The sequence below is a fragment of the Diplodia corticola genome (assembly GCF_001883845.1).
Source record: "Diplodia corticola strain CBS 112549 chromosome Unknown scaffold80, whole genome shotgun sequence".
NCBI classification, from domain to species: Eukaryota; Fungi; Ascomycota; class Dothideomycetes; order Botryosphaeriales; family Botryosphaeriaceae; genus Diplodia; species Diplodia corticola.
In genome coordinates, this window is record NW_017971559.1 from 94750 (window position 1) to 122375 (window position 27626).

A 27626-nucleotide genomic window follows, 5' to 3' on the forward strand; every position below is an offset into this window, starting at 1 on the left:
GCGAATGGACGCAGACGGAGCGGTCAGATTTAGCGGTAAGCTAGCTGAGCATAAGAATCAAAAGAATGCTTCTGTGTTGTGTTGATGGGACTTGACGCAGGCGGTTGCGCGGCCTGCAGACGACACGCGTAGGCCCAGCCAACCAGTGGCACAGTGGCGCTGCGGCCAAGGGGCCAAGCTACGTACCAGGAGTCTAAGCTCCCGCCGCCAGGCCCCAAATCCCGCCGCCGCATAGGAGACCCGACACCAAAGCTGCTCTCCCCTCACTCTCTTGCCGTCTCGCAGCCGAAAGATGCGCACCGCTGCTGCCTCTTCGTCCAGTCCAACATGACCTCGTACGATGACTGGGGCTATCCGATCTCGTCGTCGCGCAACCGCTTCCGCGCGCCGTCCACCGTGATGCAGCGCATCCAACTATTCGCCAGATCGCTCCTCACTCGCTCTGGAATCTACAGACCCAATGCGCCTGCCGGGAAGACCTGGAACTTCCGCCCAATCTTCTCCGTGCCAAACATCCTGACCCTCGTCTGGGTGTGCTTCGTATACTCGAACGAGCGCTCCGCCTTCCGGCATGGCATCGAGGCCTGCGACTGGGCCAACTGGGAGAGCTGGGTGCGCCGCCTCGCGTTGTTCGATTGTGGGAAACCTGAGCGCTGACGCCATGGGAAAAAACACTAGCCCCACGATGCCACTCCGCACCGCCTCGTCTTCGTCGCGGACCCACAGCTCGTAGACCCGCACACCTACCCCGGCCGCCCGTGGCCGCTGTCCACCCTGACCGTCGCCTACACCGACCAGTACCTCCGCCGCTCGTGGTCACTGATCCAGGAGGACCTCTACCCGGACACCGTATTCTTCCTCGGCGACCTGTTCGACGGCGGTCGAGAATGGACGGCCGACGGCAGCGTGAGCGAGGACAAGACGTGGAAGCAATATGGGGACAGCTTCTGGCTGCGTGAATACGACCGGTTTGGCAGGATATTCTTCGACCACTGGGGCGATGCTGGAATGGCACCGAGGCTGGGCCAGCCGGGACGCAAGGTTATCGCAGGACTGCCTGGAAACCACGATCTGGGATTCGCTGCGGGCATTCGGACCAACGTGCGGAAGAGATTCAATGCCTATTTCGGCGATGGTAACCGCGTCGACGTCGTTGCGAACCATACCTTCGTCTCGATCGATGCCGTTTCGCTGAGCGCGCTGGGACATGCCGCCGGCTCTCAGGACATCTGGAAGCCGACCCAGGATTTCCTCGACCAGGCCCAGGCGGAGAAGAGGCGAGCTGTTGCGAGAGAGTTGAGGGCGAGGAAGGGCTTGAATCCCACTCCGCCCTACAAGCACAAGGTTGTTGATGGCGCAGACATGGGGAAGGCCAAATTGCCAGTTGCAGATGCCGGCGATGCCGAGTTCCCTACAATCCTCCTCACCCACGTCCCTCTGTACCGCGCCGAAGGAACCCCCTGTGGCCCGTTGAGAGAACACTGGCCGCCAACCGAGCCTCCCAAAGGCCAGAAGGAACCCGTCTTCCCCGACCACCGCAACGCCATCGCCGTGCGAGGTGGCTATCAATACCAAAACGTCCTGACCAAGGACGTTTCCAAGGACGTCACCGAGAAGATCGGCAACATCGAGTATGCCTTCTCGGGCGACGACCACGACTACTGCGAAGTGGTGCACAAGGGCTACCAGTCCGGCGGGCACAGCGGCATCCGCGAAATCACCGTCAAATCCCTCTCGTGGGCCATGGGCGTCCGGCGGCCCGGCTTCGTCATGCTCAGCCTGTGGAACCCGGTCGACGACGCGGGCCAGTCTCTCGGCGCGACGGCGGAGCCCACCGTCCAGAGCCACCTCTGCCTCATGCCCGACCAGCTCGGCGCCTTCATCCGCTACGCAGTGCTCTTCGCCATCGCCCTCTTCGTCCTCATGGTCCGCGCCCTGGTCTTGAAGCTCAGAGCAGCCTCCTCCTCGTCCAACCCCAACAACAACCCGGACGACGCACCCATCCTCCCCCTTTCCGAGGGACACCCCCAACGCAACGACAACACCACATCCTCGGCCGAGCAGGAGAAGAGGAGACTCCACCTGGGCGGCGCCGCGGCTCCCAGCAGCCGCAACCGCACCGACTCGACGGGCGAGGGCGCCTCGTCCAACTCGTCCACGGCCTCGGCCTCCGACAACAACCACAAAACAGGCCTCTCATCCCGCTCTGCCTCCCTCCAGCAGCCACGGAGCACGACGACGACGACGACGACGATCCGCAACCCCAGCCCCGTTCCCTCTGGCGGTGGTGGTGCGGGCTACGGCCTGCCTCCCCCCTCGTCTTCCTCATCACCGGTATACCACGGCGGCGGACCCGGCGTCAGCAACAACGGCCCCATGAAGCTCCCGCTCGTCGCGTACGCGGGCTTCTACCCGGACCGCGCGGAGGAGAAGAAGAGGGAGAAGGAGGCAGCAGCCATGGCGAGCACGAAGCCGACGAAGAAGCCGAGGAGGAAGAAGAAGGGCGAGGGCGTCTTCAGGGAGGAGCTGGGCAAGAGCGTCGTGAGGGTCGCGGCTGTGGTGTTGACGTGGTATGCCGTGTTGACTTGGTCGTGGTAGTTAAGTCTTTTTACCTTGGTACGAATACTGCTACTTGCCGTTGTCGCTTACTACCTCTGTACTGTTATCCCGATATTAGACGTTTGTACAACTGTACTACCTCGGTTTCTGTTTTTCTCTCTCTCTCTCTCTCTCTCTCTCTCTCTCTCTCAGTGCGTGGATTCAGAGCATTTTGTTTCCGTTACTTTTGCTACTGCTGCTGCTGCTGCTAATGCATTGGTTCCATGTTAGATGATGATATACATCGCTTTTAGCTTTTTTTTTTCTGTTCGGGTAGGTACGCTCTACCGACTAACTTCCCTTGCATGATTGATGGGTATCTGGCGTCCGGAGGTTGTTCTTTTTTTTTTTTCCATCTTGGAGAAGAAGGTGTGCAACAAGAACATGTATCTCAACATTCTACTTCCTTTTCATCGCTACTAGTCGAAGAGGGAGGTAATACGTAAGGTTGATAAATACATTTGTCTTAACGGCATGAAAATTATTTTTACATTACTTAGTCCTATCACGTCATCGTCTCATTTTCTCCATGTCTCTCTTTGCTCTTTCCCTTTCGTCTTCGTGATCCTCCAGTCGTCGAAAAATAAGACATGTATCACCTTCGTGTGTGTGAGAGAGAGAGCCGGTGAAGACCACACAGGAAGGAAAGAAGGAAAAAAAAATTTAAACATGCAACCACCTTGCCATCCACGTCTCCGTCACCGTCTTCGCCTCGTCGACAAGCCCCATCTCGAGCAGCAACTGCGTGGTTCCCCTCACTGCACTCTCGAGGGCCGACCAGATCCATGCGTGCGTGAAGCTCGTGTGCTCGCCGACGAAGACGGTGTGGTGCTCGGTGTGGTAATACGCGGGCAGGTACAGCTCCTGCTGGCCCACGAGCGGGCTGGCCCAGGCGCCGGCCTGGTGGACGTTGTTCTCCCAGCAGATGCGGTCGTATTTGCCGGTGAACTGTTCGATGGCGACGTCGCCATGCACGGCGGCCATGGCGCGCACGACGTGCGCGACGTGCTCGGCCTCGGTCATGCTGCCGAGCGTGCGGGCTAGAGTGCCGGATTGGTACGAGGCGAGGAGGACACCCGGGCCAGTGGCGTTGATGGTGTACGACGGGTAGCAGATGCTGCCGATGCCGGCCCAGGCGGAAGTCGAGCCGCAACCGCCGACGATGGGCGGCGAGAGGTGCTCCCAGAAGCGGGTTTCGTAGTGCAGCGCAACCTTGCAGCTTTGCTCGTAGTTGAGGGTGTTGATGGCACGGGTGAGCAGGCCGGAATAGGAGGGGAGCTGCCAGAGGCGGACTTTGGAGAAGGGGACAGCGACAACGGCATAGTCGAAGGAGAGAGAGTCGAGAGTCGTGCCCCAGGGCCCGTCGGGCCGCCACGATGCGGTGGTTTGCTGCGTCGTCTCGTTGTACGAGAGCTGCTCGACCTGCTTGCCGAAGAGGGTGCGGTTGGCGACGAGCGGTGTGAAGGCTTTGGGTAGCCGGCTCAGGCCCTTGTCGATAGTGCGCCACTCTGTAGTCAAGGATGAGAAATAGACGCTATCATACAGCCACTCCGGATTATCGCTCGCCGTAGAGACGGCCTCGTCGGTGACGTTAAGGTCAGTGTGCAACTTGTAGCGTAGGTAGCCAGCTTCGGAGAAGTCGAAGTAGCCCTCGGCCACGGCCTTCTTGTGCGCGTCGAACACGTTGGTGGCAATGTCCCGCATCTTCTCCCACGTCAGCGCGTCCCAGTCCTCGATTGCCTCGAGCGCGTCCTCCACGGCAGTGACGTTGGAGTAGGAGAGGGTGTCGTCGGTGCTGTCAACAGGGTCATTGGCGCTCGACTGGATCCACTTGATAAAGTCAACGGCCAAGGCGGGATCATGGCCATTCATCTCGTTCAGCGTGTCGGCCAACTGGAACACCATGCGATGGTCCATGATCTGAATGGTGTCGTTGGTGGTAGTGTTCGTCAGGCTGACAGGAAATCGCATGGGGCCCATTTCCTGGTACTGATAATCCTCTGGAGCAGTTCCATTCAGGTAAGAGGTGTGAACACGACCTCCGATACGCTCACTAGCCTCGATGATCTTCCAGTTGGTGATACCGACGGACTCAAGAAGATACTGCCGTACACGTTAGGATGCCAGTTTGGAGATTGAAGTAAAGAGACTGTCTAAAGGATGGCGACTTACAGCGGTCATCAGACCAGACATACCACCGCCAATGATGCCCACACTCTTGCCCTTGGCTTGAGCCACGAAGGTCGAGTCAGGCTCCTTCTCCTTCAAATACTCGACACCGTCGAACCAAGGGCCCATGGGGTCGGCAATGTCCGCGAAAGAGGTGCTCCTGCGAGCTCTCCTTCTCTTGACCGTGAAGGCGTCGGACCTGCCAACCAGCTCGTGGCCGGCAAAGGCATGCAGACAGCCACCGGATTGCACGTCGGCAGGAGGAAGCCAGACGAAGCGAGTGGGCCTGTAGTCATCCCAACCCAGATTTCTCTTGGCTAGCGGGTGGTCTCCAACATGAGTTCTGCCGACACGGTGATGTGCCTCATACGGACTGGCCATATCGCAAGAACCGTAGTGTACAGAGAGTTCGCCATCAACGGGGCCGGCGAACTCAATGTGGATGTTGGTCATTCCATCGGCTTCCGCAACGAAGGGACCCTTGAAGACCACAGTTGTGGGGCTGGGGACGGCAGCGGCGGCGGCATTGCCGGCCAGGAAAGCAGCGGCAGCAAAAGTGCCTGAAACGAGACCAGCAGAGTGGAGGAGACCCATGTTGGATAGGGAAGCAATGAAAGCACTTGAGAATCGGCCTGCAGAACCAGAAGGCTTCTCTCTCTACACCCCGGGCTTAAATACTCGGCCAAGGTTTCACAGAGGGCGCCGGATATGACAATCTTGGGGGTATCTACCGAGCCTCAACGGTGAAGACCGGCCTTGGCAAGCCCTGAGGTTGACCATTCGCCGGGGCCTGAGTCAGACGGACAAGATAACGGCAGTGGGCGGTGTTCGTTTATGACGCGGTCAACGAAGAGGCTTGCCGGAAGCAGATTGCGGAGAGCGGACTCCCCCACAGGCCAGGCACCGCGGCGGCCATGGCGTTAGGCAGCGCAGGCTGGGGAAGAGCGGATGACGATTGGGCGGGCTCAGGCGTCCATGTAGTGAGATTATCAAGCACAGCAGCCTCAGGGTTGGTCCTACGGTTTAGCGAGAGGCCGACGAAACAGCTCGCAGCGATAAGACGGCCAGCGGCAGGTCAACGGCAGGTCAACGGCAGATCAGCGGCAGAAAGCAGCAGGAAGGCCTTCTCCCGGACATGATTGACGTGGAAGGCGGCGGCGGAACGTGGCAAGCAAGTGCCGGGCAGCGCGAGGTCCGAAGATATGTCGGGCCCATCGCCTTTGGCCGACGCGGGAGCACCGGCCGCCTTGCTGATATCGAGAAGGTCGAAGCGAGCGTGGACCGGCGACTTGGTGGGCTCGGCACGGCGGTCGGCCAGACGCCCGCCGGCACATCTGGATAAGCCCGTGGTGGTGCGGCTCTGTGGTGGCATCATTACGCGCGGCCAAAACGTAAAGCGCAGCAGTGGGCGTTGGTCGGTAGTCGATCGACTGGTTGACGGCGCGGAGGGGAAACAGCAGCGCGGTGGCGCAGGCGAGGAAGAGAGAGACGGAGACCAGCTAGCTGGGAGCAGGGCGGGTAGGGCAGGCAGGGCGGGCTTTATTTAAGAGGCTGCCGTGCAACCAAGCCTTGGCCGAGTGCGAAATAGGCATGAGGATGGGCAGGTACGGCGTGTGCAAGGCGGCTTCCGAATTGCGCGATGGCCGCGACTCGTGCAGGTGGCCGGCTTGGCTTCGGGAGAGCGCCGCATGACTCGCCCGGCTTTTCACGTCACCACCTGCATGGGATTTTTGCGCGGCCGTCTCTGGGCCTCTCTCCACTCCGAGCGCTTTCGAACGGATGAGGCCGGCCACACGCAGCTTCCTACGACGACCGCCGTGGCTATCCAAGCCCAAGGCACGGAAACAAGCCCAGCCGCAGCGCCGTCCATGGATCGCCTACGAACCCCCGGCTGCACCTCGCGAGCAGGAGCAGGAGCCTGGCTTCGTTCTCGACCGCGCAAGGGCGGCGCAGGTCAATGAGTTTCTTCGTCATCCAGTGAACCCGCTTCGCGTTCGCTTCCCGTGCTCTCGGGACAAGCAGCCTTACCTGGATCTGTTGAATCTGTACCTGTGGAAAGGCCTCGCCGATCCAACCCACCGCAAGACTGCAAAGGCGCTATGGCGGCTGTACATCAAGTTCCGCCTGACGACGCCAAAGTTCCTGCGAGCCCTGTCCTCCCAGGCCTGGGACATTCTGTGGCGGACGCAGTCTCTCCGCGTTTTTGCCGAGCCCAAGATCGCGGCTCATCTGACCCAGCTGGCTGAGGACATGCAGGGTGCCGGACATGTCGCCAACTTTGAACAACGTCTCGTCCACATCGAGACCCTCTTCGGTCAAGGATCCCGCCAAGCAGCTGTCGAAAAATGGCAACAGGGCTACCAGACTGCCGCCGGCCGGACCGGGGACAGCTACCGCCCCGAGTACCTGGAGCTCGGCGTCCGCATGCACGCCGTCGCTGGCAACGTCACATTCGCCCAGAAGCTTCTCGTCGACTTGTTTTCTTCCCACCCGATGCTGAACCCACGCCTCATTCTGTGCGTCTTTGATGCCCACCTTCAAGCATCTGGTGAAGGGGAAACCCATGTGAAGCAAGCTTGGGCCCTCTACCTGCGCCTGAAGGATCTCCTCGGAGACAGCATGGCAGTGAAGGACTATGAGAGGTGCTATACTGGCTTTCTGAAGGCGGGATACCGCGAGCACGCCTTGGCCGTTTTCCGCCATCTGATGTCGGCGGGGGAGCTCCGTGGTCCCCAAGGCCACAAGGCCAACGCAACCCTTCTGAAGGGCTACAACGACCTGACCTCTGTCCTCGATAATGCCGACGAACTGAACCAAATCTTCCTGAGTAGTCTGTCTGCGTTGCCTCTAAACCACCAGAACAAGTTTTTCTTCGGCAAGTGGATCAACCGGCTGATCAGCGTGGGAGACGTCGATGCAGCAGCCCAGGTATACGAGTTGATGTTCCAGAGAGACGTGCAACCGCAGGCTCGTCATCTCAACGCCCTGGTCAAGGCATGGATAGAGACCCGTGACCCCACCAACATAGACAAGGCCGAGAACTTGGCCCTTCAGATGGTCGTCAGACGCATCACACTGATGCGCCGTCGCAAAGGCCTATTCACACCACCCCCACCCGACATAACCGCGAAGCTAAGGCCGCCGCAGAAGCTGTTCCTCCGTAGGACTCTTCCACCCGCAACGAGCGACACCTTCGCCCTTCTGACACAAATATACCTGCAACGCAACGACGAATCGAAGCTCGACAACCTCCACACCTGGCAGGTCGCCCACGCCGAGCTCCGTACCACTCCCGAAGCACTGAACATGCAACTGTCCTTCTACCTCCAGCGCGGCTACCTCAGCGACGTCTGGCGCACTCTCAAACGCCATGTCCTCCGCCGGCCCTCGCGAAACGTCAGAGCCACCAAACCCGACATGGGCACCATCGCCCTCCTCTGGGAAGCCTCGTACTTCAAACAACGCACCATCGGCCGCCGCAGTCCCTACGACATCCGCTCCCGCCGCACCTCCTTCCCACCCCCCACCATCATCCTCCGCCACACCCTGACCTGGTGGCGGTCCTCCACCCGCGGGCCCTCCTCCTCCTCCTCCTCGCAACCCTCCTCGCAACCCTCCCCCCGGCAGGACGCCACCTCCCGCATCCCCAACCACATCGTCGCCACCTACGCCGCCTGGAACGACCTCGCCGGCTGCCTCGTCGCCATGCACGTGCTCCACCGCCGCCTCCGCTCGCCCGTGACCCAGCACACCATGACCCTCCTCGTCCGCGCCCTCGCCCGCCTGGGCTTCCCGCCCGCCGACGTCCGCTCGCGCTCCCCGTTCCGCCGCCGCCAGCTCGCCGCCTCCGCGGGCCTGCACCACAACCTCGACAAGGTCCTGCAGGCGCTGCGCGCGCTGCTGCAGCGCCGTCTGGATGCTGCTGCTGCTACTACTACCCCTACCACCACCACCACCGCTACTACTACTACCGCCCAGGCCAATACCCCTACCACCACCACCACCACCGCCGCCCACGCCGATGCCAATACCACCGACACCAACCCCGACCCCAACGACAAGTCCCTCCTCCTCCTCGAAGCCCTGAGCGAGCTGACGCGCGCCGTGCTGCTGCGCCAGGGCCTGCCGCCCGCCCGCATCGAGGCCCGCGTCCAGGGCGTCAAGCGCCGGCTGGGCGTCGACCCGCGCTTGCCGACGGGGGACAAGGACGCGTGGGAGGTGGCGGAGGAGCTGGGCATGTGATGTGATGGGAGTGAGAGTGTAGGGTGTAGGGGATGGGGATTTGGCTGTATGAATGATGATGATGATGATGATGATGTTGATGACGACGACGGTGGTGGTGGTGGTGGTGGTGACGGCAATGGTAATTGGTAATGGGTGATCATGATGGCGGCGGCGTCTACGGCAGCGAGGAGGTCAGGAATGCACGCACGTCCTACCTGGAGGGCGTTTTTCGACATCTCCTTTTTTTTTCTTGATTTTTTTTTTTAGCACCCCTTCCTTCCCTTTGATGGATGGATGGATGGATGGACAAAAGGGATGAAAAGAATCCCATCTGTATGATCAAGGCGTAGCGACTGTACTATAACATCTCACATCTTCTCACGGGCGTTCGGGGGAGCGTGCGGCATTTGGATCAAGAGGATAAGGAAGAAAAGGCCCCAAAGGTCGACGGGTCTCCAGACGAAAAGCCGCACCGTTTCCTTCTCGTCAACGATACCCAACTCACCCATTTAATCAGAATATGAAAGGTAGATCCCGCTTCTCGCAACAGAATGCGCAAGCAGCACAAGCAACAAACTCTACGTGGTATTGAAGAATCATTGATTATCCGTGTCCCTATATTTATGTGCTGTTCTGTACAAATTTGGGAATCTTTTTAGCTAGTGAACCACCCCTCTTTCACGCTTCATAGAAATCCCCATCGCGTCGCTCCCCGCAATATCCCTCCCGGACAGCGCATGGCAAGGCCTGTTGGCAAAATGCATTGTGGCCAGTACGACTCTGCTTTAAAGCCCGTTCGAAGCCTGCGTACGTACAGGAAGGGTGTGTGAGGTACCAGCGGTGGGTGAAATGGAAGAAGCAGGGGAGAAAAAAGAAAAAAAGACCTGAACCCATGCCCGTCTATGCTTATGAAAGGAATTGATATAGAGGTTTTGCGAATCTTATGCAGCAAAGGAGAACAATTTGCAGAGTAAACCAGACTATCGGTGGGAAAAAGTGTTTTGTCAAAAGAAGAGAGAGTGACAGAAATGAGATTGAAAAAAAAAAGAGGTGCCGCCTGTTGTGATAGCAAACAAAAAGAAATGTCTCCGTAAACGGGATATGCCAGCAAAATAGCATGTGGTTCAGGACGCAGAGAAGAGGACGCTACCTCGACAAAGGCCCCGGGAAGGACATATGGACGAGAGCCCGACCTCTGAGATGTGATGCTGCCGATAAGTCTGATGAATCTCAGGTATGTACCGTTCGCTGAGCAGACGAGCAAAGCTTGGCGTATCGCATCCTCAGTTTGTCATCCACAGGGGACGAATCGTGGTGATCTATGGAAATAGTATGTGCAATGTTGTCGTCGGGAAGACGACGAGAGGCCGTTAGAAAGCGTATAATTGGGTATAGGCGCAATAGAGGATTCGAAGAGTAAAGAAGGGGTATGCGAAATTTTTTTTCCCAGCCACACCGTTGAACGCCGTGAGATTGGCCAACAACTGCTCTCGCAATGATTTTGTTCGCCGCGGGAGGATGCTGAGGGCATACTCTATTGAAAAGAGTGAAAGCGTGGATGTGTATGAACGTGCTGAGGATGAGCGAAGTCCCACGCCAACTTCCTACTCATCCAAAATGCGTTTCGTATGGTCGCAATGTGATCGTGCTGTACAAGCTGGTACCAAGGAAAAAAAGAACGGAAGGCGTGAATCCAAGCTTGTCTGGAGTACGCCCAATTGTGCATGTGCTCATTCGCAGATGGCCTTCGTGAGCAGGTTCGGCTCGTGCACTAGGCGAGCGAACTCTCTGCCCTTCGTAGAACGCGTCTTGCGGTCCCATTGACACCTTCAACATCGCTGGTGTCCGTGCTACTCATGCTGACCGATGTGGCGGCTGAGTGGGACGCAGTCAGGCTACCGTTGATGCTACTATCGCGGGGCCTTCTGTTTGCCCTTCGAGCCTGTGCCTGCGAGCCGCATGCCTTGAGCGTCCGGCGCAAAGTCTTGAGATAAAGCACATGGTCTCTTGCAACCCGGCTGGCTTCGGTCACCATCATACGCTGATCAGCGGAATTGTCGAGTGTCGTTGGGTGCGGCGGAGTGGGACGAGCGGTGCGTAGAGGCATCCGTAGCCTTCCTTGAACAGCGCCAAGCTGCATCGAGAAGCTTGCAGTGCTCCGCGGCGAGTAGGTAGCAATTGATGTGCGAGGTGTGGTGAGTTGAGTGACGTCACCAGAGAGGGCCAAAGCAGTATCAGGGGAGGCGAAAGTGCTGCTTGAGAAGGACCCGTTTGTGGATGGGGGTGTGCTTGAGAGCAGAGAGTCCTGATAGCGCCACGTGCGAGGAGACTCGGGGTTGAAAGAGGGGACACTGGTTTGAGACACCTGACGCCGGCTTTTGATGGTCTCATCATTGAGGCCTCCTTCAGCTGGGAACGCGGTTACCAAGGCGCCTGGCAACCTCGAGAAGGTAGCATCCTCGGATTTCTTGGCATCGCTGCCTCTCGTGCGCCTCTTGGGGTTGATGAGGCGATGAGCCAGGGAACCGTTCGATTCACGCACGACCGAAGACTTTCTTGATCCAACCGAAACGCGATGCTGCTCTTCACGGCCTTCGACAATAGGCCCATGATCCGACACATATCCTTGTCCCTTCTCATCCTCCTGGTCACCGGGCGTGAGAAGCCCAGAGATCTGCTTATGAGGCTCGGATTGAGATTGACGATGGTACGAGGCACGATTGTTGTTCTGCGAGAGCTGCGCCTGCTCTTCAAGGTCGAATGGATTGCCGGTCGTGATGTCGGCGTCATTGCTGCTGGTAAAGGAGTTGACCATGGAAGCCGCCGTGGTAGGACGGGGAACAAGCCCAACGTCAGCAAAATCCAGATCGATCATCGAAGTCCGTTCAGGAGATCCTGGTGTCGACCGAGAGCTTATGAAGTCATCGAATTGGCCAATGGGCTGCGTCGCCGCGTGGCGGAGCGGGGGGCGCCACGCATCGCCCAACGGTGGTGACGGACCGAGACCACGCGCAGAACCTTTGTTGGCGCTTCCTTCTGCTGCTCCAATTGGAAAAGAGAATCCCGGGAGCATGCTGCCGCGACCGTTACCCGACTGGGCCGCCATGGCGGGCAGTTGCAGCTCCTTCGTGCCACGACGTTGCACCAACCGGCTTGTCCGGTAGTCTGACTGCGACTCGTCCTCCGATACTTCTGCCGTTGCAAAGGTCCAATCCATCGTCCGACGGTTCGGGGTGTCTTCAGTTTTGGTGTCTTCTGGAATAGGCGGCGGCTCCATGACTGGAAATTTCCAGTCCTTCGTCGCACGCCTGGCAGTCTCAACTGGAGGAGGTTCCATCATGGGGAATTTCCAATCTTTGGTTGCACGCTTCTCTGCAGGTGGATCCATCATCGGGAACTTCCAGTCTTTGGTGGCGCGCTTCGAAGCTCTGTTGGGTTGATACGTGTAATCCTCATCGTCATCATCTTCCAACTCTTTCATGATCCTGTTGATTCGACTGGCGCGTAGAGTGTTTGCATTCGCAAGATCCAGGTTCGGCGTCATCTCGAATCCAGCATCCACGGCATCCAGATCGATCATGGTGACTCTGTTCGAAGGTTCGTTCGGCTCCCAGTTGCGGAGCGCCAGATCAGACTGCGACGAGCGGTCTGGGCCGTCGGGCTGCATCATTGACGGATCTTCACCGTATTTGTACTCTGGCGCTTCCAAATTGAAAAGTCTCTCCAGTCCTTCTTCTCCACGCTTGATTTGCTGCTCTTTCATCGCCTTTTGGTGCATCATGAATTTGCGTCCGCGGCCTCTGGGCGCCGATGCATCTTCCACCTCCTCCTGTCGTACGTCACCAAACGGATCCACCATCGAGAGGCGCTTCTCATATGCAAAATCTCTTTCGAAATCTGCAGTGGTACTGAACACCCAATCCTCGCTCGTGTCAGACGAAGGGTCCGCGTCAAGCCCTTCAGCTCCTCCTGCAGCCCAAAGCGAAGTGCGATTGCCGCCACGATCCTGCCAATCCAGGAAGCGCTTGACCAGAGTGGAGAGGCTTTCGTTTGGAAAACTTTCCCGGGTTCCGAATATGTAAGGATGCTCAAGGACCTCTGCGACAGTGGGGCGTTCATAGGGCCTTTCCTTGAGGATGAACGACACAAAGTCCCTAAGCCCATTGGAATATTGGTTTCCTTCTAACCGCGGGGCCTGGCGTCGGTTTGCGAGGAATTCGAAGTTACGACCAGCGTCCGGGGGCAACCCAGTTGCCATCTCGAAAATGGTGCATCCAAAAGCCCAGCAATCAACTTCAGTCCCGTAGCCAGCGCCTACCTGGTCTTTGATCATTTCCGGAGGCATCCAGTTAGGTGTACCGATGATGGTGGATCGCTTGTCAAAACTGGTCTCAAGCAGTCCGGATACGCCGAAGTCAATGAGTTGGACATTTCCAGCCTGACTGATCATAACGTTTGCGCCTGTTTGCCAAGGTCAGCACGTCGTGCACGACGATGCGGGGAATCTGTGCGAGTTATGCGGAGAGTGCTCACATTTGATGTCACGGTGAAGGATGCCGGCATCGTGCACGAACTTTAGGCCGACTGCAACCTCTCTTGCAATGGGAATGATGAAATGCTCTTCGAGCGGCATCGGCTTTTGTGGCGTTCCACCAGGAGTAGCTCTCATCAAGGTGCGAACGCTACCACCAGCGACATACTCGGTGATCATCCATAGTTGGGAGTGGAAGGCGAAAGACTCGTAAAACTGGTTGACGTTCTTGGCTGAACTATCCCGGAGCTGTTGAAGGATAGATGTTTCTTTGACGAGTTGCTTGACGGTCTCATCTCGATGCTGAGTGGCCTCTGCGTAGTCAGCCTTATCAATATCGCAGATTTTGATCGCAACAAGCTCGTTGGTATTCCGGTTTTTGCTGTTAAGACGGTTCGTCAGCATGTGGTGCTTGATCAGGGCACGCTTGGGAGACCATACCCCTTGTAAACACGCCCAAAGGCGCCCTTTCCGATGAGCTCGAGGAAATCATAACTGGGTGCAGCAACGCCAGAGCGGTCGGCATGGAGCTCAACAGCCTTTTGCATCTCTCGCGCTGCCTCGGCCTGCCTGGCCTTGGCGCCATTGAGGCGAGGGCTCAGTAAGTCAAGTGCCATGTTTTTGCCGCTCGAACGTCGTCTTCCGTTGGAACTCCGGCGAGCGTTGCTTCGGACAAGAGTGCACTTGAAAGCTGGGGGTTCAAAGAGAGGCTCTGGTGGAGACAAGGGTATGTAATCGACTAGTAACAGAGCATCACGGAGATCAGATGGTGGGATTTGGGTCGAAGGAGGCGGGGTTGGGTACGCGTCCGAGAAGGTGGTGACGGTGGCCGGTGCTGTAGATGGAGAGGTCGAGAATCCGAAATTCCTGGGGGTCGGAAGATGCTTGGGCGATGAAATGACAATCTGTTTCAGATGTGCAGAGGGCGGCGGCTCCGGGAAGGATGAGAACGGCTTTGGCTTTGGCTTATGCAATATCTCGGGTTCAGACCTGGGTTCCGTGTAGACCCGACGAAGCTTCGGCAATTGTGGCTCCGGAAGGTCCTCGTCTGACTCCCGTGTTAGCGGCCAAGATATTTGCTCTGGAGTCAGCTTGCGCCGGCTCTTCCTCCCGCGGCCCTGCCAGACCTTCCACGCCGGCTCGCTGGCCGGCATGGCGTGCAGGCGCGCGTGCGAGAAAACGAGAAGTTGAGGGAGAGGGCAAAGCAGAGAGGGTTGGAGATTTGGTGGGTTAGGACACGGAGTAGTAGCGGGCAGCCATGGCGGGTTGTTGGTAGCAGGGCGTCAAGGGTGTGTGGTTGGTGGGATCGGGAAGTGGAGCGGCGGGCGGAAAAGGAAGCGGCGAACGGCGACTTACAGAGGAAGAAGGTGCAGCTACGCGAGGATCGGCTGGTTCAGATGGAATGACGTGATCCTGCGCATGGCTTCCTGGGACTCGTCGCGTGGCCCAGTGAACGCAGAGGCAGGGTCGCAGGGTTGCCAGGCGAATATCTTGATGTCACGGGTCAAGCTGGGCGGCGGACGCGGTAGACTCGCGGCAGACTTTCGGCCCCAGCAGCCAGTTGGACAGCAGCGTGCGCGGGCGGGTTGCGAGGCGCAACGGCGGGGCTGCGGTGGACGGGTCAGGGCAGGCGCAGCTGGGTGAAGTCTGACCGGTGGACAGGTTTCTGAGGGCTGCGAAGTCGAGGAAAAGGAAAGGGTCCGCGTCGAAGGGAGCCGTCTGGCGCGATCCGCGACCGGGATCCTCCCGAAACGAATGGCGCGGCGCCCTGTGCGGCAGGGACGAGCGCAGCCACTCACGGCGCCGCGCCCTGCCTGCTTGTTGCTGCCACCTGCTTTGCCGCCACAGGTGATGTCAGCCCGCCCGCGCTCTACTTCTTGCTTGCGCCCCCAGACCCCCCGGCGGCCACTCTTCTCTCGCACACTACACGCGTCGCACATCGCAAGACCATGGCACCAAACGACAACTGGCTCAACCGCTCCGTCCAGGGCGCCGTCGCCGGCGCCGGCGGCTACGTGGGCGGCTTCATCAATAGCATGGGCAACGGCGTCTCCGGCGTGGGTCGAGGCATCGGCAGCGGGTGCGCGCTCCCTTCCCTCCTGGGCCGTTCCCCACGATCGCAACGGCAATCCTCTAACCGCGCCCCGTGCTGACCCAATCTCCACCTCTAGCATCTCGAATACGGCTCGCGGCTTGGGCGACGGCGTGCGCGGCTACGGGAACGGCGTCAAGGACGCAACTCGAGCCTCTGGCCGCCGCGCTCCCACTGCCGCCAACCCCCTCGGTCTACCCGGCGGTTCCACGCAGAGCGCCGCCATGATGAAGTCGAAGGTCAAGGGAATTACCAACAGCGGCCCCGCCGGCTCGGGCAGCAATCCTCTCGGACTCAAATAGGGGCCAAGAACAGGCGTCGGATTTACGTTAAATTGGTCACGGCAAATGATTTACGATGATTTGGATATACAAATGTAAAACAGCAGAGCGATCCTTCCCCGTTCAGCCTCACAGTCACTGCTACCCTTTGATGAATGAACGTTCATTTATTCTCATCTGTCACTGCGCTTTGGTTTCTTCAGCGTCTATGGAGCAGTACAAACGCTTGTCCAGCCGTGTGCCCATCTTCGCCGGTTGTCCGACAGCCCCTCCTATTAATAACAACAATGCTGAAATACCAATTCGTAACCTGAGTCGCTTAAACTTTTGCTTTTCCAAACTCCGCGCTAGAGGGAATCTTGCCATGGAACCCGAAAAAAATAAGGGAAAAAAAAACCTGAACCCATACCCATTGTCGATCCGTGATTGAGAATCAGGTGCTAGCCTCCGTGGCGGTGCCGTCTTCGAATATCTCTTCGTCGTCCGACTCATCTGCTTGCGAATCCGAGTCGCTGCACTCATCCGCCTCCTCCTTATCGAGGCCCGGGATGCTCTTCCATTCGTTGTAGTCACCTTCCATCCAACGCTTACTCCTCGGCAGACTGTATGGATCGAAAGGGAAGTACGAGTCCAGCTGAAAGGCACTCTCGCTATTCTTCGCGGAAAGGGCCGTCTCTCTCTCCTGCATGCCGTACATGGCACCAGCGGAAACAAAGCGCGAAAGCTTCAACCGTTTGTTCGTCTCGAGTAGCGGGAATACGTAAAGGAAGCGAAGGTGGTGTGCAATGCGAGCAAATTGTGTGACGACTCCAGGAGAGCAGACCTTGAGCGGGTTGAACTTGGAGTAAATGTTGTGCATCATCACCTCTTTGATGCCCGGGAACCAGGCCAGATCGCCGCCTTGGAAGAGAATTTCCTCGTCATCCGCGTAGCTGTCGGTCTCGCTAACAATAAGGTCGCGCCAGCGGAAACAGAAGATGTAGAGGAGCGCCTGGGCCAGAGAGTAGTAGCCAGTGTAGCGTTGTAAATCCGGCCCTTTGCAGTTTCCTTCGTTCCGTATCCGGAAGTCATCAAGCTGCTGTCCGAGAACTTGAAAGGTAGCTTGCACAGTATGCCTGGGGACATGAGCACCGCGAGCGATGAAGCTGGCAAGGTAGGCCGCAGCGGCAAGTCGCATGATTTGCGGACGGGTCTTATCGAATGCAAGCTCAGCGCAAACGTACGTGAATTTGTCGGTGAAGACTGGTGAAGCCTGCGCGAAGTGGAAGAGGAGAAATTGCGTGTGCCGGGACCTATAGGTCGGGAGAATGATGTTCTTGAACTGAGCGAGCAGAAAGTCGAAAGCCTCCAAGCCGTCGACATGTGTGCCCTTGACGAAAATACGTTGGTAGTACTCGAAAAGGATGTCGAGAATACTGTCCATCTTGCCGACCGAGTCCTTGAGCTCCTGGATGCGTCTTTGGTCGCTGTCCAAGCCGTCCTCGCTAGACGAGTCATCGTCGCTGTCGTCATCGTCGACATCGGACTCGTCTTCTTCCTCGTCATCGTCAATTGCCTCGCGCTTGTACAGGGCCTCTTGTACTATGGCTTCCTCGAATTCCTCTTCCAAATCCTCCATGTCGACCTGAATCTGGACGTCAAGCTTGACGAGGTTTTCCGTGATGAGAGCCAGAGCCAGAGCCTTAAGTTCCGGGGCGTACTCCATGAGCTCCATAAGGTTGTTGAGGTATGTAAGGTATACCTTTGCGGTCTCTTGTGTGGACGGGAACGAGGACTGTAGCAAGGATGTCAAGACGCCAGTTGCCGAGGGAATGAGTTGAATGAGGCGCTTGAGGGTCTCGTGCACACGTTGGCGAAGCTCTGAGCGAGTGATGGGCGGGTCTCTTTCGGTGCGTAGATTCGGAGAGGAAACTGCGGGGGGTCAGCAAGAGCACACGCTGAAAGCGCGAGGTCCGACATACCACCATGAAAGTACTTCACGAGCGATTGCAGAACCTGGCCAGTATAGCCTCCGTGTGCAGACATCAAACTGGCAAGAAGCGTGACATAGAGTCGCTTAAACGCGTCATCTCGAGCCAGCCACTGGCAGTCGAGGATTGCATGGACAAGTCCGGAGCAGTTCTTGTTCAACAGGCTCACATTGCCGATGAGAGCGACGACATATTTGCCCAGCAGCTTTGTGCTTGGGGCGGCGCTTGCCGTTGGGCGAGTCGTGAAGAGAGTCTTGATTTCGTCGTAGGACGCACTGTCGCCTGCGACGTGCTTATCTATGGCGCGTCGCACCTCCTCGCGAACGAGCTCGATGCCCTTCTCATCAAAGTCCTCTAACAGCCGGATGTCGACAGTCGGATCAAAGGACACCCTCGGCTTCTTGCTCCTTGCGACGGCAGGAGCCTCATTGTCAGAGTCGGAATCCATGTGCTTGCGCTTGAGGCTGGGGCCTGGGAGGATGGCCTTGGTGGTGGATGACGGGAACGTCTCGACAGGTGCAGCGAGTGAGACCATGTTCTCACTGCGGCATGCCGGTGTCGCTCGAGTGGTCCTGAAAGTAAGTAAGGGTAACGATGTGGGCGCGTGAGAGTCGAGTGGAGTGGAGTGTGGGTTGGGTTGGATGAGAATTTGGCGTCCTGCGCGTAATTGCCAAGATTGCGCTTAGACGCTAAGGCACGTGCCCATGCAAGGGTCCTGTCGCCCACACTCAAACCCACGTCACCTCTGGCCTCGCACAGCTTGCGCCGTCGGGTCCACGGGCTGTTGTTTCGAGGTCGTCAAGTCAGTCAACAGCCATGTGTCGATTTCACCAAAGCCTTCAACGTACTCCAGAACTCAGCTGCTGCATACATACATTTCACACCGAAGACCATAGCCCCGCATTGGGTTGCGAAAGACATTAACCTACGGCGATCCTTTCTGTAGGCTGTCGAAGCAGGCATCCCGAGATAAATGTTCTTTTAGACAATCCTTCTTCATATGCAGCTGAAGCAAATACCGAGATGTAGATGGGAGTGTTAAAGGGAGGATACCACCATCACCATCGGTGTGGTTGTCTCGGCCAAACTTGCGTTTGGACTGCACCCAATGGTCCGTGCGGGAAATTTTATATGCCTAGCCCCACATCCGAACAAGCACCATTCGTTCGCTCGACCAAGAAGAAGGGTAAGCAGGATACTCTACAGATTTTAAGGGAAAGCAAAAAGGGATAAGAAGCTCTAGAGCTATTTATTCTCCAACCCCTTGGCCCCAAAGTATGAAGCGGTGCACTGAGTCCCTCCATGAACAAACACTCACTCCCCCTTCAAGTGACCACAAAACGTCTGAACAAAACGCAAAAAGGAAGATAGGTCTTACCCAGGATCGAACTGGGGTTGCAGGAATGCTCTGATTACTATCAGAATCCTGAGTGCTAGCCACTACACTATAAGACCGACGGTTTTTGACAGTTACTTTTTGATATTATATGTGGAGCTTTACTGTCACAAAACCAATCAGCAGATAGAAGCCTTCCTGGGATACACTCTGATGTTTGATCTCCAGTCTCTTTTGTGCCAAGCTGCCGTGGCATTTCACTAGATGTTTGGTGGGAAGAAAAGCGCGCTCCCAGAAGGCTGCCTCACGGACTACAAACCAGAACGGCATTCAGTCGTCGGTACCGCCATTGAATACCCGAGCCCGCAATACACTTTCAATCGCCGTGTATACTACGACCTCTTCGCTCCGCTTGGGTGGTTTTCCCGAGAAGGTTTTCCAGGATGATGGAATAGGCATTCGTCTAAATGGTCGAAAAATCTCCACCACATTCGCAACAGTAGACTGGAGCCCCAAGTTTGTCGAATCGATTGTAGTCGTTCCAGATATGTTTCTTGTAATTTTCAAGACGCTGTCGGAGACAGTATCACAAAATGGACACACAAATTTTGGCATGTGTCCTCCCAGAAGACGCTGTCTTAAGATCTCGGCGGATGGCTGGGCCTCGTTGGTTGGAAAGGTGCGGCGCGACGTCCTTTGCGCGAGGTCACCGTAAAACGGGCAACGGATGATGCCTCCAATCGACCTTGGTTTCGACTGGTTCAGCTAGTCTCCGAATGCGTCGTCGAGCGAGGAGGGAAGTTGTGCGGCGTCAAATTCGACATCACTACTGTTGGCTTCCGCTTGATCGTTGCGTGAGATGGGTGCGGATTCGGCAGTGAGAATTGCGACGGTGGAGGTCTGCAAGTAAGGTGAGTCGCAAGGAAGAGTTATGACCGGTTCGTTTGGGGGAAGGCTTCTGATCGACGGGAGACAGGGGTGCCAGACTCTTGCGTGTGGCGGGGTTCCAGACAGAAGATGAGACACTCCTTCACAAGCCGTGGGCCCATCAATATCTCGTACAAGATCAGCGACGGCTTCCTACTTTTCGTCAAGCCTCGCGGGTGCTTGTATGTACATACATACACACTATACATTAGCTGCAAGAGCGTATTGTTCGTATGTATCGCACAACGAATGGCATGCCAGCCAGACCGCCATCGGAAGCTAAGCTCGCGTCGCGGGTACTCGTGCAGCCACCCTGCAGCTTCTCGTAACGCGACTCGACAATCAGCAGTCCAGGGAGAAGCTTCCCGAACCCACACGACGGGTCCAGCCTCGCGTTGTTGCATCACCGGTGGGAGGGAAAATAGGCGAATGGGGAACTGACTCGAGGATTGCGCAAGAGCTGGTGAGAAGAGGGCGATCCTGCAGCATATCGGCCGATGAATCGAACAAGTTCGTTACCGTGGGCAGAGCACAAGAGCAGCGCTAGAGTTGCCCCGCCGGACCTGTGACGATCAGGGCGGGGAGAGCTAGAGAGTGCCTCCACCTGCCTCCACCTCCGTGCGGGTGCCAGGGAGGAGTACGGAGCGCGGTCCGTATCGTAGTTAGTCAGGCACTGCTGTATGTCAGCGCCGGCGCAGCATCCAATCAGCGGTGCTTCAGCCAGCTCAGCAGCAATGCGGAAAAGGACCGCCGAGGGCGATGATGAGAGCATTCGTGAGCAATCCAGCAAGCTGGAAGGTGCCTGCGCGCGGGCGGGCCAAGGAGTGGCAGGGCGGAGCGAGGCGTTGCGAGGCACCAAGGCTGGCGGATTGGTAAGGGTTTGTTAAGCACCTCGGTGGAATTGCCAATCGCCCGCAAACAATCGCTACCTCCCGCCGTGCACGGTCCATGATGCAACTGCTGTGCCCTCAGCCCATCCCGGGTTAAATAGACAGCCAGCCGCTCGCGGCATCTATTCAGCTCACATCTGCGCAGCCGCTGCTCTCTGCTCTCCCTCGCAATCCATCTCTCCCGCTTTCAATTGCAAAAAAATCCGCAACAATGGCTCCCAAGATCGCCATCGTCTTCGTACGTTACCCCACCCAGCCCACTTCAGCTGTGCCACGGCGAACCGCAGGCTAACAGCTTCCCTCGCCAACAGTACTCGATGTACGGCCACATCAAGCAGCTGGCCGAGGCCGAGAAGAAGGGCATTGAGGCTGCTGGCGGTACCGTCGACCTCTACCAGTACGTCTCCACCTCTCTCCCCCCGCCAATGATGCAGCCCCCACCCACTAACAACCCCTCCTCACCAGGATCCCCGAGACCCTCTCCGACGAGGTCCTCGGCAAGATGCACGCTCCCCCCAAGGACGCCTCCATCAAGACGCTGGAGAACCCCGCCACCCTCGAGCAGTACGACGCCTTCCTCTTCGGCATCCCCACGCGCTACGGCAACTTCCCCGCCCAGTGGAAGGCCTTCTGGGACAAGACCGGCGGCCAGTGGCAGACGGGCGCCTTCTGGGGCAAGTACGCCGGCCTCTTCATCAGCACCGGCACCCCCGGCGGCGGCCAGGAGAGCACCGCCATCGCCGCCATGTCCACCCTGACCCACCACGGCATCATCTACGTGCCCCTCGGCTACAAGCACACCTTCGCCCTGCTCGCCGACCTCAGCGAGGTCCGCGGCGGCTCCCCCTGGGGCGCCGGCACCTTCTCCGCTGGCGACGGCTCCCGCCAGCCCACCCAGAAGGAGCTTCAGCTCGCTGAGGCCCAGGGCAAGGCCTTCTACGAGACCGTCGCCAAGGTCAGCTTCGCGTGACTAGCCAATGAGACGGCCGAGGCTGCCAATGGCGCGGAGAAGAAGAGTGATACCCCTGCTGCCCCTGCTCCTCAGCAGCAGGCAACAACGTCGCCAAATGAGCCTCAGCAGAAGGAGACCAAGGAAGGCGGTCCTTGTGGTCTCCCCGTCAAGTGCGAGATTATGTAACCTGCGAATAGAAAAAAAACCTACCGATCCAATGAAATAATAATGCTTGAACTGATGCATCACTTGTTCGGTCTCCAAACGTCGTGGGTTGTTCATGGGATCGGTTACATAGTCCGAGATCATCGGCCGCCTTCGCTCACTGCCCCCCCGAACATGCAGAGTATTGGGTCATTTGAATATGTTCATGGTAAAATCGGGTATATGTACGCTTTCGTTTCCTGGGCCGTCGATTATTTGGTCCAGGGCAGCCCCAGCTTCTTCATCTCAACAGCGAGCTGGAAGATGTAGTCCAAGCTATACACGCAATATGGTCAGCATCGTCCGCGACAGGTCGTGGCGTATATAGCCATAGACGTACCTCTCGCACTGTGTCTTGGCCTTGTGGACGTTGTCCCCCCAGACGTAGATGCCGTGTCTGCGGACCAGGACAGCGTAGGTGTCGGGGTACTTCTCCATGGCCGCCGCCAGGCTATCCGTCAGATCCTCCTCGTGGGCCGTGTTCTCGATGATGGGGATGCGCAGGCGGTCGAAGTAGCCGAGGTTGCCCTGCTTGCCGCGGCCCTTGGGGATGCCCTTGATCTGCTCGATCATCTCGATCTCGAAGCACGCGTCGCTGCCGAAGTCGCGCTCGACGAGCAGCGTCACCAGCACCGCCCACTGCGAGTGCGTGTGGATGCAGCAGCCGGCGCCGCGGTCGAAGGCGGCGAGGAAGAGAGGGGTGCAGGCCGAGGGCTTCAGCACCTGCGGCTTGCGGAGGTACTCGCGTGTGTTGTAGTCCAGGACGAACATGTCGGTGGGCTTCATGAGCTCCTTCTGCACGCCCGAAGGTGCAATGAAGATGTGGTCATGCTGCCTGATGCTGGTGCCGCCGCCAGTGCCGGTGACCTACGAAGTCGGGTGGTCAGCGGCGGGGCTCTGGGGTGCGCGTGTGGGGTGAAGGTACCCAGCCCAGGGTGTAAAACTTGCGGCAGAGCTCGCAGATCAGATTGGCCGGGTGCTCCGGGTCGTGGGAGTGGATCAGGGCGTCATTGTTCTGTTCGGAAGCCATGGCGTTGCGTATGGCGTGTTTGAAGCCTGCACGAGAAAAGAAAAAAAAAATGCGGCGGAGAAGGCGGGGGTGGTCAACTTTTGCAGATCTTATCGATACCCAGTCCGCATGGCGTCACGCCTGCCCGCGCCTTGTCAACACGCCAGCGCCCTGATCAGCAGCGGGACGGGAAAGCCATACGCCATGCTTACCAAATGCACGCCGAGGACTATTTCTAATCCCGGGTACGCTCTCAGCGGAGACCACAAACATTTCCCTTGCACACCTTTTCCCTACTTTGCAATTAACCTCCCCCGTACGTCCTGTGAGCCATGATGCAAACTTCCTCCAAACATCCATGCATCATTCACTAATGCTCTCAGGTTTAGCTGCCCAACGTGCGGCCATATCTTGGTTCCACTCTGGGTACTGTCCATAACCAAACACCACTTATATAAGCACATGTACCCACCACGCCTCCACAGCAACAAGTGGTGCTCTCGTCCCCTCCCTCCCTCCACTCTTCTCCTCCCCACCTAAGCCCGCTCCAAAAGAAAAAGAAAAAGAAAAAAAAAAGAGAACAAGAACCAGCCCACCCAACCCACCACCATGCCCACCCTCGCCATCACCGGCGCCTCGGGCAAGCTCGGCGGCGCCGTCCTCCGCAACCTCCTCTCCCACGACCTCTCCCCGCCCGCCTCCATCGTCGCCACCACCTCCGGCTCGCCCGACGACTCCCCCCGCTGGCAAGCCCTCAAAGACCGCGGCGTCGCCGTCCGCCACGCCAGCTACGATGACCCCGCGTCCATGGAGGCCGCCTTCCGCGGCTGCACCCGCCTCCTCCTCGTCTCCACCCCACGCATCGGGATGGACTTTGACGACGCCGCCCCCGGCCGCGGCCGCGAGGCCCACCACGTGGCCGCCATCGACGCCGCGCGCGCCGCCGGGGTGCGCCACGTGTACTACACGTCGCTGGGCTTCGGGTCGGGAGCGGCGGCGGGGGCGGCGGCGGCGGGGTCGGGCATGAGCGGCAGAAGCAAGGCCGGGGTGATGCGCGCGCACGACCGGACGGAGGCGTACCTGCGCAGCCTGCCGCCGGCCTCGGACAGCAGCGGCGGCATCGACCACACGATCCTGCGCGAAGGCCTGTACAACGAGTCCTGGCCGCTGTATCTGGGCCACGGCGAGCTGCTGACCGGGGGCGACGAGCGCGAGGAGGTCGTGGTCGCGGGGGACGGGCGGATCAGCTGGGCGGCGATTGACGACTTGGGGCTGGCGACGGCGGCGATCCTGGCCGCCGGCGACGAGGAGCGGGCGCGGCGGTGGGCTGGGGCCACGGCGACGCTGGCGACGACGGCCCCGGTCACGTTGCGGGAGGTGGCGGCTATGGTGTCAAAGGCCAGGGGGCGGAAGGTCGAGCTGAAGGTCGTGGGCCGCGACGAGCACGAGCGGTACTACGTCGAGCGGCGCGGCGTGGAGGAGGCGTACGTCAAGTGGTGGTCGACGACGTACGACGCCGTGCGTGACGGCGAGTGTGATCACCAGGATCCGTTGCTGGAGCGGATCCTGGCGAGGTTTGGCGGCCGCAAGCCGAAGCCGATTCGGGAGACGATAGAGGAGATGTTTGCGTAACGGTGAGAAAGGATCGAAGGTTGACTTCTGTATGTCGATGCCTTAAGGACAGCGCGCCATATCTTGAGTTATATGATCATCGAGAATATTCTGATCATAGCACCTCAACGTGAATGGCTAATACGAGGACTACGACATGAACAATGCGAAATCTCCACCGGCTTTTGAGAAAAAATTGTTGATACTTGAAGGGAAAGTGGATAGGTACGTACATCGGCATAGTCACTTCACAAAACACCTGCAGCTTCGCAAAGTTGATCTGTCGTTTTCCGTCTACCTAGCCCTTCACCGCCAATGCTAGGAGCCTTCGCTCAAGTAATAGGGTTATCTCGCTTTGTTTCGCATCACTCTGCTCCCCTGTTCGAGGGCAGGCCCGTGAATGCATTTCGACCAACCATCCGTCATCCATCACTGCCGTTTCACGCCGTAAAACTCTTATGTACAAGTCCAATCGGGTGGGAGAAAAAATGGGGGGGAAGGTACCGGCATAACTCGAAGGTTATCTCGACTGAGCTGGGAACACCCGGCGGTACCTAGGAAGGAAGGGAAGAGAAGCAAAAGAATGAGGTGAAAACCCACAAGCTACTGTGAAAAAGGGCTGTTGCCTCGAGAACTTCAGTGACCGACGTACTTTTGCTCTAATGCGTTCCCCGTGGTGACCATACCACGCTGGGCTGCGCAATATCGTAGTGCGGTCCTTTTGACGAACGACTATGTAGACCCCACAAGAGAGTTTCTTAAACGGCAGCGGCAGCGTCAGCGGCCTTCTCGTCCGCCTTGCTCTCTTCCTTTGCAGTTTCAATGCTCTCTGCTGTGGGCTTCTCTGCATCCTTGGCATCTTCCATGGCGACATCGCCTGCTTCGGTGGCCTTAGTGTCATCAGGCTTAGGCTCGTCTGCCTTGGCTTCCACAGGCACAGCTTCAGCAGGAGCATCTGCAGCATCCTTCATCTCCACGTCTTTTGCGGCTTCCTCGGCCTTGGACTCAGCCTGAGGTTCTTCTGACTTGGGCTCTTCAGGCTTGGGCTCCTCAGTCTTGGGTTCCTCAGTGTCCTCCTTTGCCTCAACACCGTTAGGCTTTGTCTCACCACTCACGTTCTTTCCCCAGGCGTTGAGGAGCTCAGCAGAACGCTTCTTAAAGTTGTACACCTCTTCCTTGGGAATTGAATCCAGCTTGATGATCGCCTTCAAGACCTTGTTGATCTTCGTATCTTTGATTATCTTCTCCTCGAGGTCTTGGTGCGACTCAAGCTGGGTGAAGTACTCGGCCATTTGTTGCATTTCTTCCTCCTTGGGGGTCTGATCGCGAGTCAGGAATCCCTTTTGGAGACGGTGGCGGAGGTAAAGGACTAGATTCGCTCGTTAAATACTGAAGTCTTAAACCTTGTGTTCGCAACAACTTACTGGCCTTGGAGCGCTTCTCGAACTTCTGCTCGGGAGTGAGCTCTTCCTCGACCGGCTTGGGCGTGGCCGATTCCTCAGACTTCTTGGAGTTCTTTGCCTTCGATGCCGGAGTCTTCTTCGTCTTCGTGGCTGAGGACTCCGCCGGTGTCTTGGGGCCGTTGACCTTCAGCTTGGTCTTGGGAGTCTTTGCAGGCTGTGAAATTCTCAGTTACGTGTTCACAATTAGGAAAATCACACTCTTACCTTCTCATCGTCAGCGTCGGCGTCATTCTTCCTCTTCTTGGCACTCTTCTTGCTTGCGGTGTCAGAACTACCAGCTGCGTCTTCCATCTCAACATCTTCGTCGCCAGCCTTGCTCTTTCTCTTGCCTTTCTTGGCAGCCTTCTCGGCCTTCTCCGCTTCCTTGGCGGCACGCTCTTCTGCGTCTTCGGCCATCGCTTTCTCGTGATCCATAAGAAGCTGCTTGAAATAAGCAAGGCTCTGACCTTCAGCTGCGACTTTCCAGGCTTCCCAGAGGTTCTTTGCTTTCTTCCCCTGGTCGTTGTTCTCGACCGCCTTCTTCACTTCGTCGAGATCGAGACGGGTGAGGTCGGTGTTGACTTGCCATGCGCTGCGAATTGTGTTAGAGTTCTGTCCGAACATCAAGGGGGGCGAACTTACAATTCGTTGGTACCCAGAAACATGACCGGATACCTGCGGTCCCGGACGTTCTTGCCATTGTCGGCGAAATCCTCGCGATAGGTTCCATCGGGCCGGATTGCGCTGACGGGTCGCTTGGTAAGCAGGGTTTCAGGGAGCATGCCCTCGTCGCAGATGATCACCGGCCAGGCAGCGTAGCCCTTCATCCTAGCCCACCAGTAGGTACCAGGCTCGACGTCGAGGTTAAGATTGGCCATAGACTTCTTGCTCTTGAGCTGCTTCTTTCCCCCCTTGTCGCCACCGGTGGACTTGCGCCTGCCATTGGACCTCGGCGCACCGTTGGCATCGTTGCCAGCCTCAGCTCCTGAATGGTCGTCAGCAAATGTATCAAATCTTGGCGATGGCGAGACTCGTAGCTCGTCTGATAGCTTCCTAACCTGTTCCCTTTTCTTCAGCGTTGTCGCCATCCTTCTCCGACGTAGCCGGCTCTTCGACGCTGGTGGCGGCGGGTTCCTCAGTGGGAGGCTGGGCTAGACGAAGTGACATGTCGTCAGTGTCGTCGCTTACGAGCGCACACGCGGGGTGCCACTCACCGTCTGAAGTAGTCTCAGGCTTGGTATCATCCTTGGGGGCGGCCGCCACGCCATCGGTGGTCGCGTCAGCGGTGGTAGCCCTCACCTCGACAGCAGGCGCCGAGGCCTCGTCGGGCTTAGGCGAAGCGACGGGAGCCGGAGCAGCAGCCTGGTCGGCCATTGTGGTAGATTGAATC

The 27626-nt window shown here is 57.9% G+C and overlaps 10 protein-coding genes across 10 annotated transcripts; 5 read left to right on the forward strand and 5 right to left on the reverse strand.

The window, feature by feature from the left end:
* Positions 1-327: 327 nt before the first annotated feature.
* On the forward strand, positions 328-2598 carry BKCO1_8000034 (manganese ion homeostasis; the record flags this gene model as incomplete). The annotated part of the gene is made up of 2 exons (XM_020279171.1): positions 328-612; positions 679-2598. 2 exons carry the CDS (start codon positions 328-330, stop codon positions 2596-2598), a joined length of 2205 nt encoding a protein of 734 aa, XP_020125724.1.
* Positions 2599-3261: 663 nt separating this feature from the next.
* On the reverse strand, positions 3262-5361 carry BKCO1_8000035 (l-amino-acid oxidase; the record flags this gene model as incomplete). The annotated part of the gene is made up of 2 exons (XM_020279172.1): positions 3262-4701; positions 4771-5361. The coding sequence occupies 2 exons, from the start codon at positions 5359-5361 to the stop codon at positions 3262-3264; spliced, it is 2031 nt and encodes a 676-aa protein (XP_020125725.1).
* Positions 5362-6546: 1185 nt separating this feature from the next.
* BKCO1_8000036 (pentatricopeptide repeat protein) lies at positions 6547-9009 on the forward strand (the record flags this gene model as incomplete). The annotated part of the gene is made up of 1 exon (XM_020279173.1): positions 6547-9009. The coding sequence occupies one exon, from the start codon at positions 6547-6549 to the stop codon at positions 9007-9009; it is 2463 nt and encodes an 820-aa protein (XP_020125722.1).
* Positions 9010-10762: 1753 nt separating this feature from the next.
* BKCO1_8000037 (serine threonine protein) lies at positions 10763-14676 on the reverse strand (the record flags this gene model as incomplete). The annotated part of the gene is made up of 3 exons (XM_020279174.1): positions 10763-13452; positions 13525-13904; positions 13964-14676. The coding sequence occupies 3 exons, from the start codon at positions 14674-14676 to the stop codon at positions 10763-10765; spliced, it is 3783 nt and encodes a 1260-aa protein (XP_020125723.1).
* Positions 14677-15471: 795 nt separating this feature from the next.
* BKCO1_8000038 (aldo keto reductase) lies at positions 15472-15916 on the forward strand (the record flags this gene model as incomplete). Its single annotated transcript, XM_020279175.1, has 2 exons — positions 15472-15602; positions 15694-15916. 2 exons carry the CDS (start codon positions 15472-15474, stop codon positions 15914-15916), a joined length of 354 nt encoding a protein of 117 aa, XP_020125730.1.
* Positions 15917-16328: 412 nt separating this feature from the next.
* Positions 16329-18400, reverse strand: BKCO1_8000039 (rna polymerase i specific transcription initiation factor rrn3 superfamily; the record flags this gene model as incomplete). The annotated part of the gene is made up of 2 exons (XM_020279176.1): positions 16329-17806; positions 17857-18400. The coding sequence occupies 2 exons, from the start codon at positions 18398-18400 to the stop codon at positions 16329-16331; spliced, it is 2022 nt and encodes a 673-aa protein (XP_020125721.1).
* A 2829-nt stretch (positions 18401-21229) lies between these two features.
* Positions 21230-21988, forward strand: BKCO1_8000040 (minor allergen alt a 7; the record flags this gene model as incomplete). The annotated part of the gene is made up of 3 exons (XM_020279178.1): positions 21230-21256; positions 21330-21415; positions 21484-21988. The coding sequence occupies 3 exons, from the start codon at positions 21230-21232 to the stop codon at positions 21986-21988; spliced, it is 618 nt and encodes a 205-aa protein (XP_020125703.1).
* A 398-nt stretch (positions 21989-22386) lies between these two features.
* On the reverse strand, positions 22387-23204 carry BKCO1_8000041 (methylthioribulose-1-phosphate dehydratase; the record flags this gene model as incomplete). Its single annotated transcript, XM_020279179.1, has 3 exons — positions 22387-22450; positions 22515-23041; positions 23100-23204. 3 exons carry the CDS (start codon positions 23202-23204, stop codon positions 22387-22389), a joined length of 696 nt encoding a protein of 231 aa, XP_020125702.1.
* A 588-nt stretch (positions 23205-23792) lies between these two features.
* On the forward strand, positions 23793-24815 carry BKCO1_8000042 (family transcriptional regulator; the record flags this gene model as incomplete). Its single annotated transcript, XM_020279180.1, has 1 exon — positions 23793-24815. One exon carries the CDS (start codon positions 23793-23795, stop codon positions 24813-24815), a length of 1023 nt encoding a protein of 340 aa, XP_020125701.1.
* A 737-nt stretch (positions 24816-25552) lies between these two features.
* BKCO1_8000043 (pwwp domain-containing protein) lies at positions 25553-27610 on the reverse strand (the record flags this gene model as incomplete). The annotated part of the gene is made up of 6 exons (XM_020279181.1): positions 25553-26163; positions 26219-26411; positions 26462-26828; positions 26879-27221; positions 27295-27387; positions 27451-27610. 6 exons carry the CDS (start codon positions 27608-27610, stop codon positions 25553-25555), a joined length of 1767 nt encoding a protein of 588 aa, XP_020125700.1.
* Between the last annotated feature and the right edge of the window lie 16 nt (positions 27611-27626).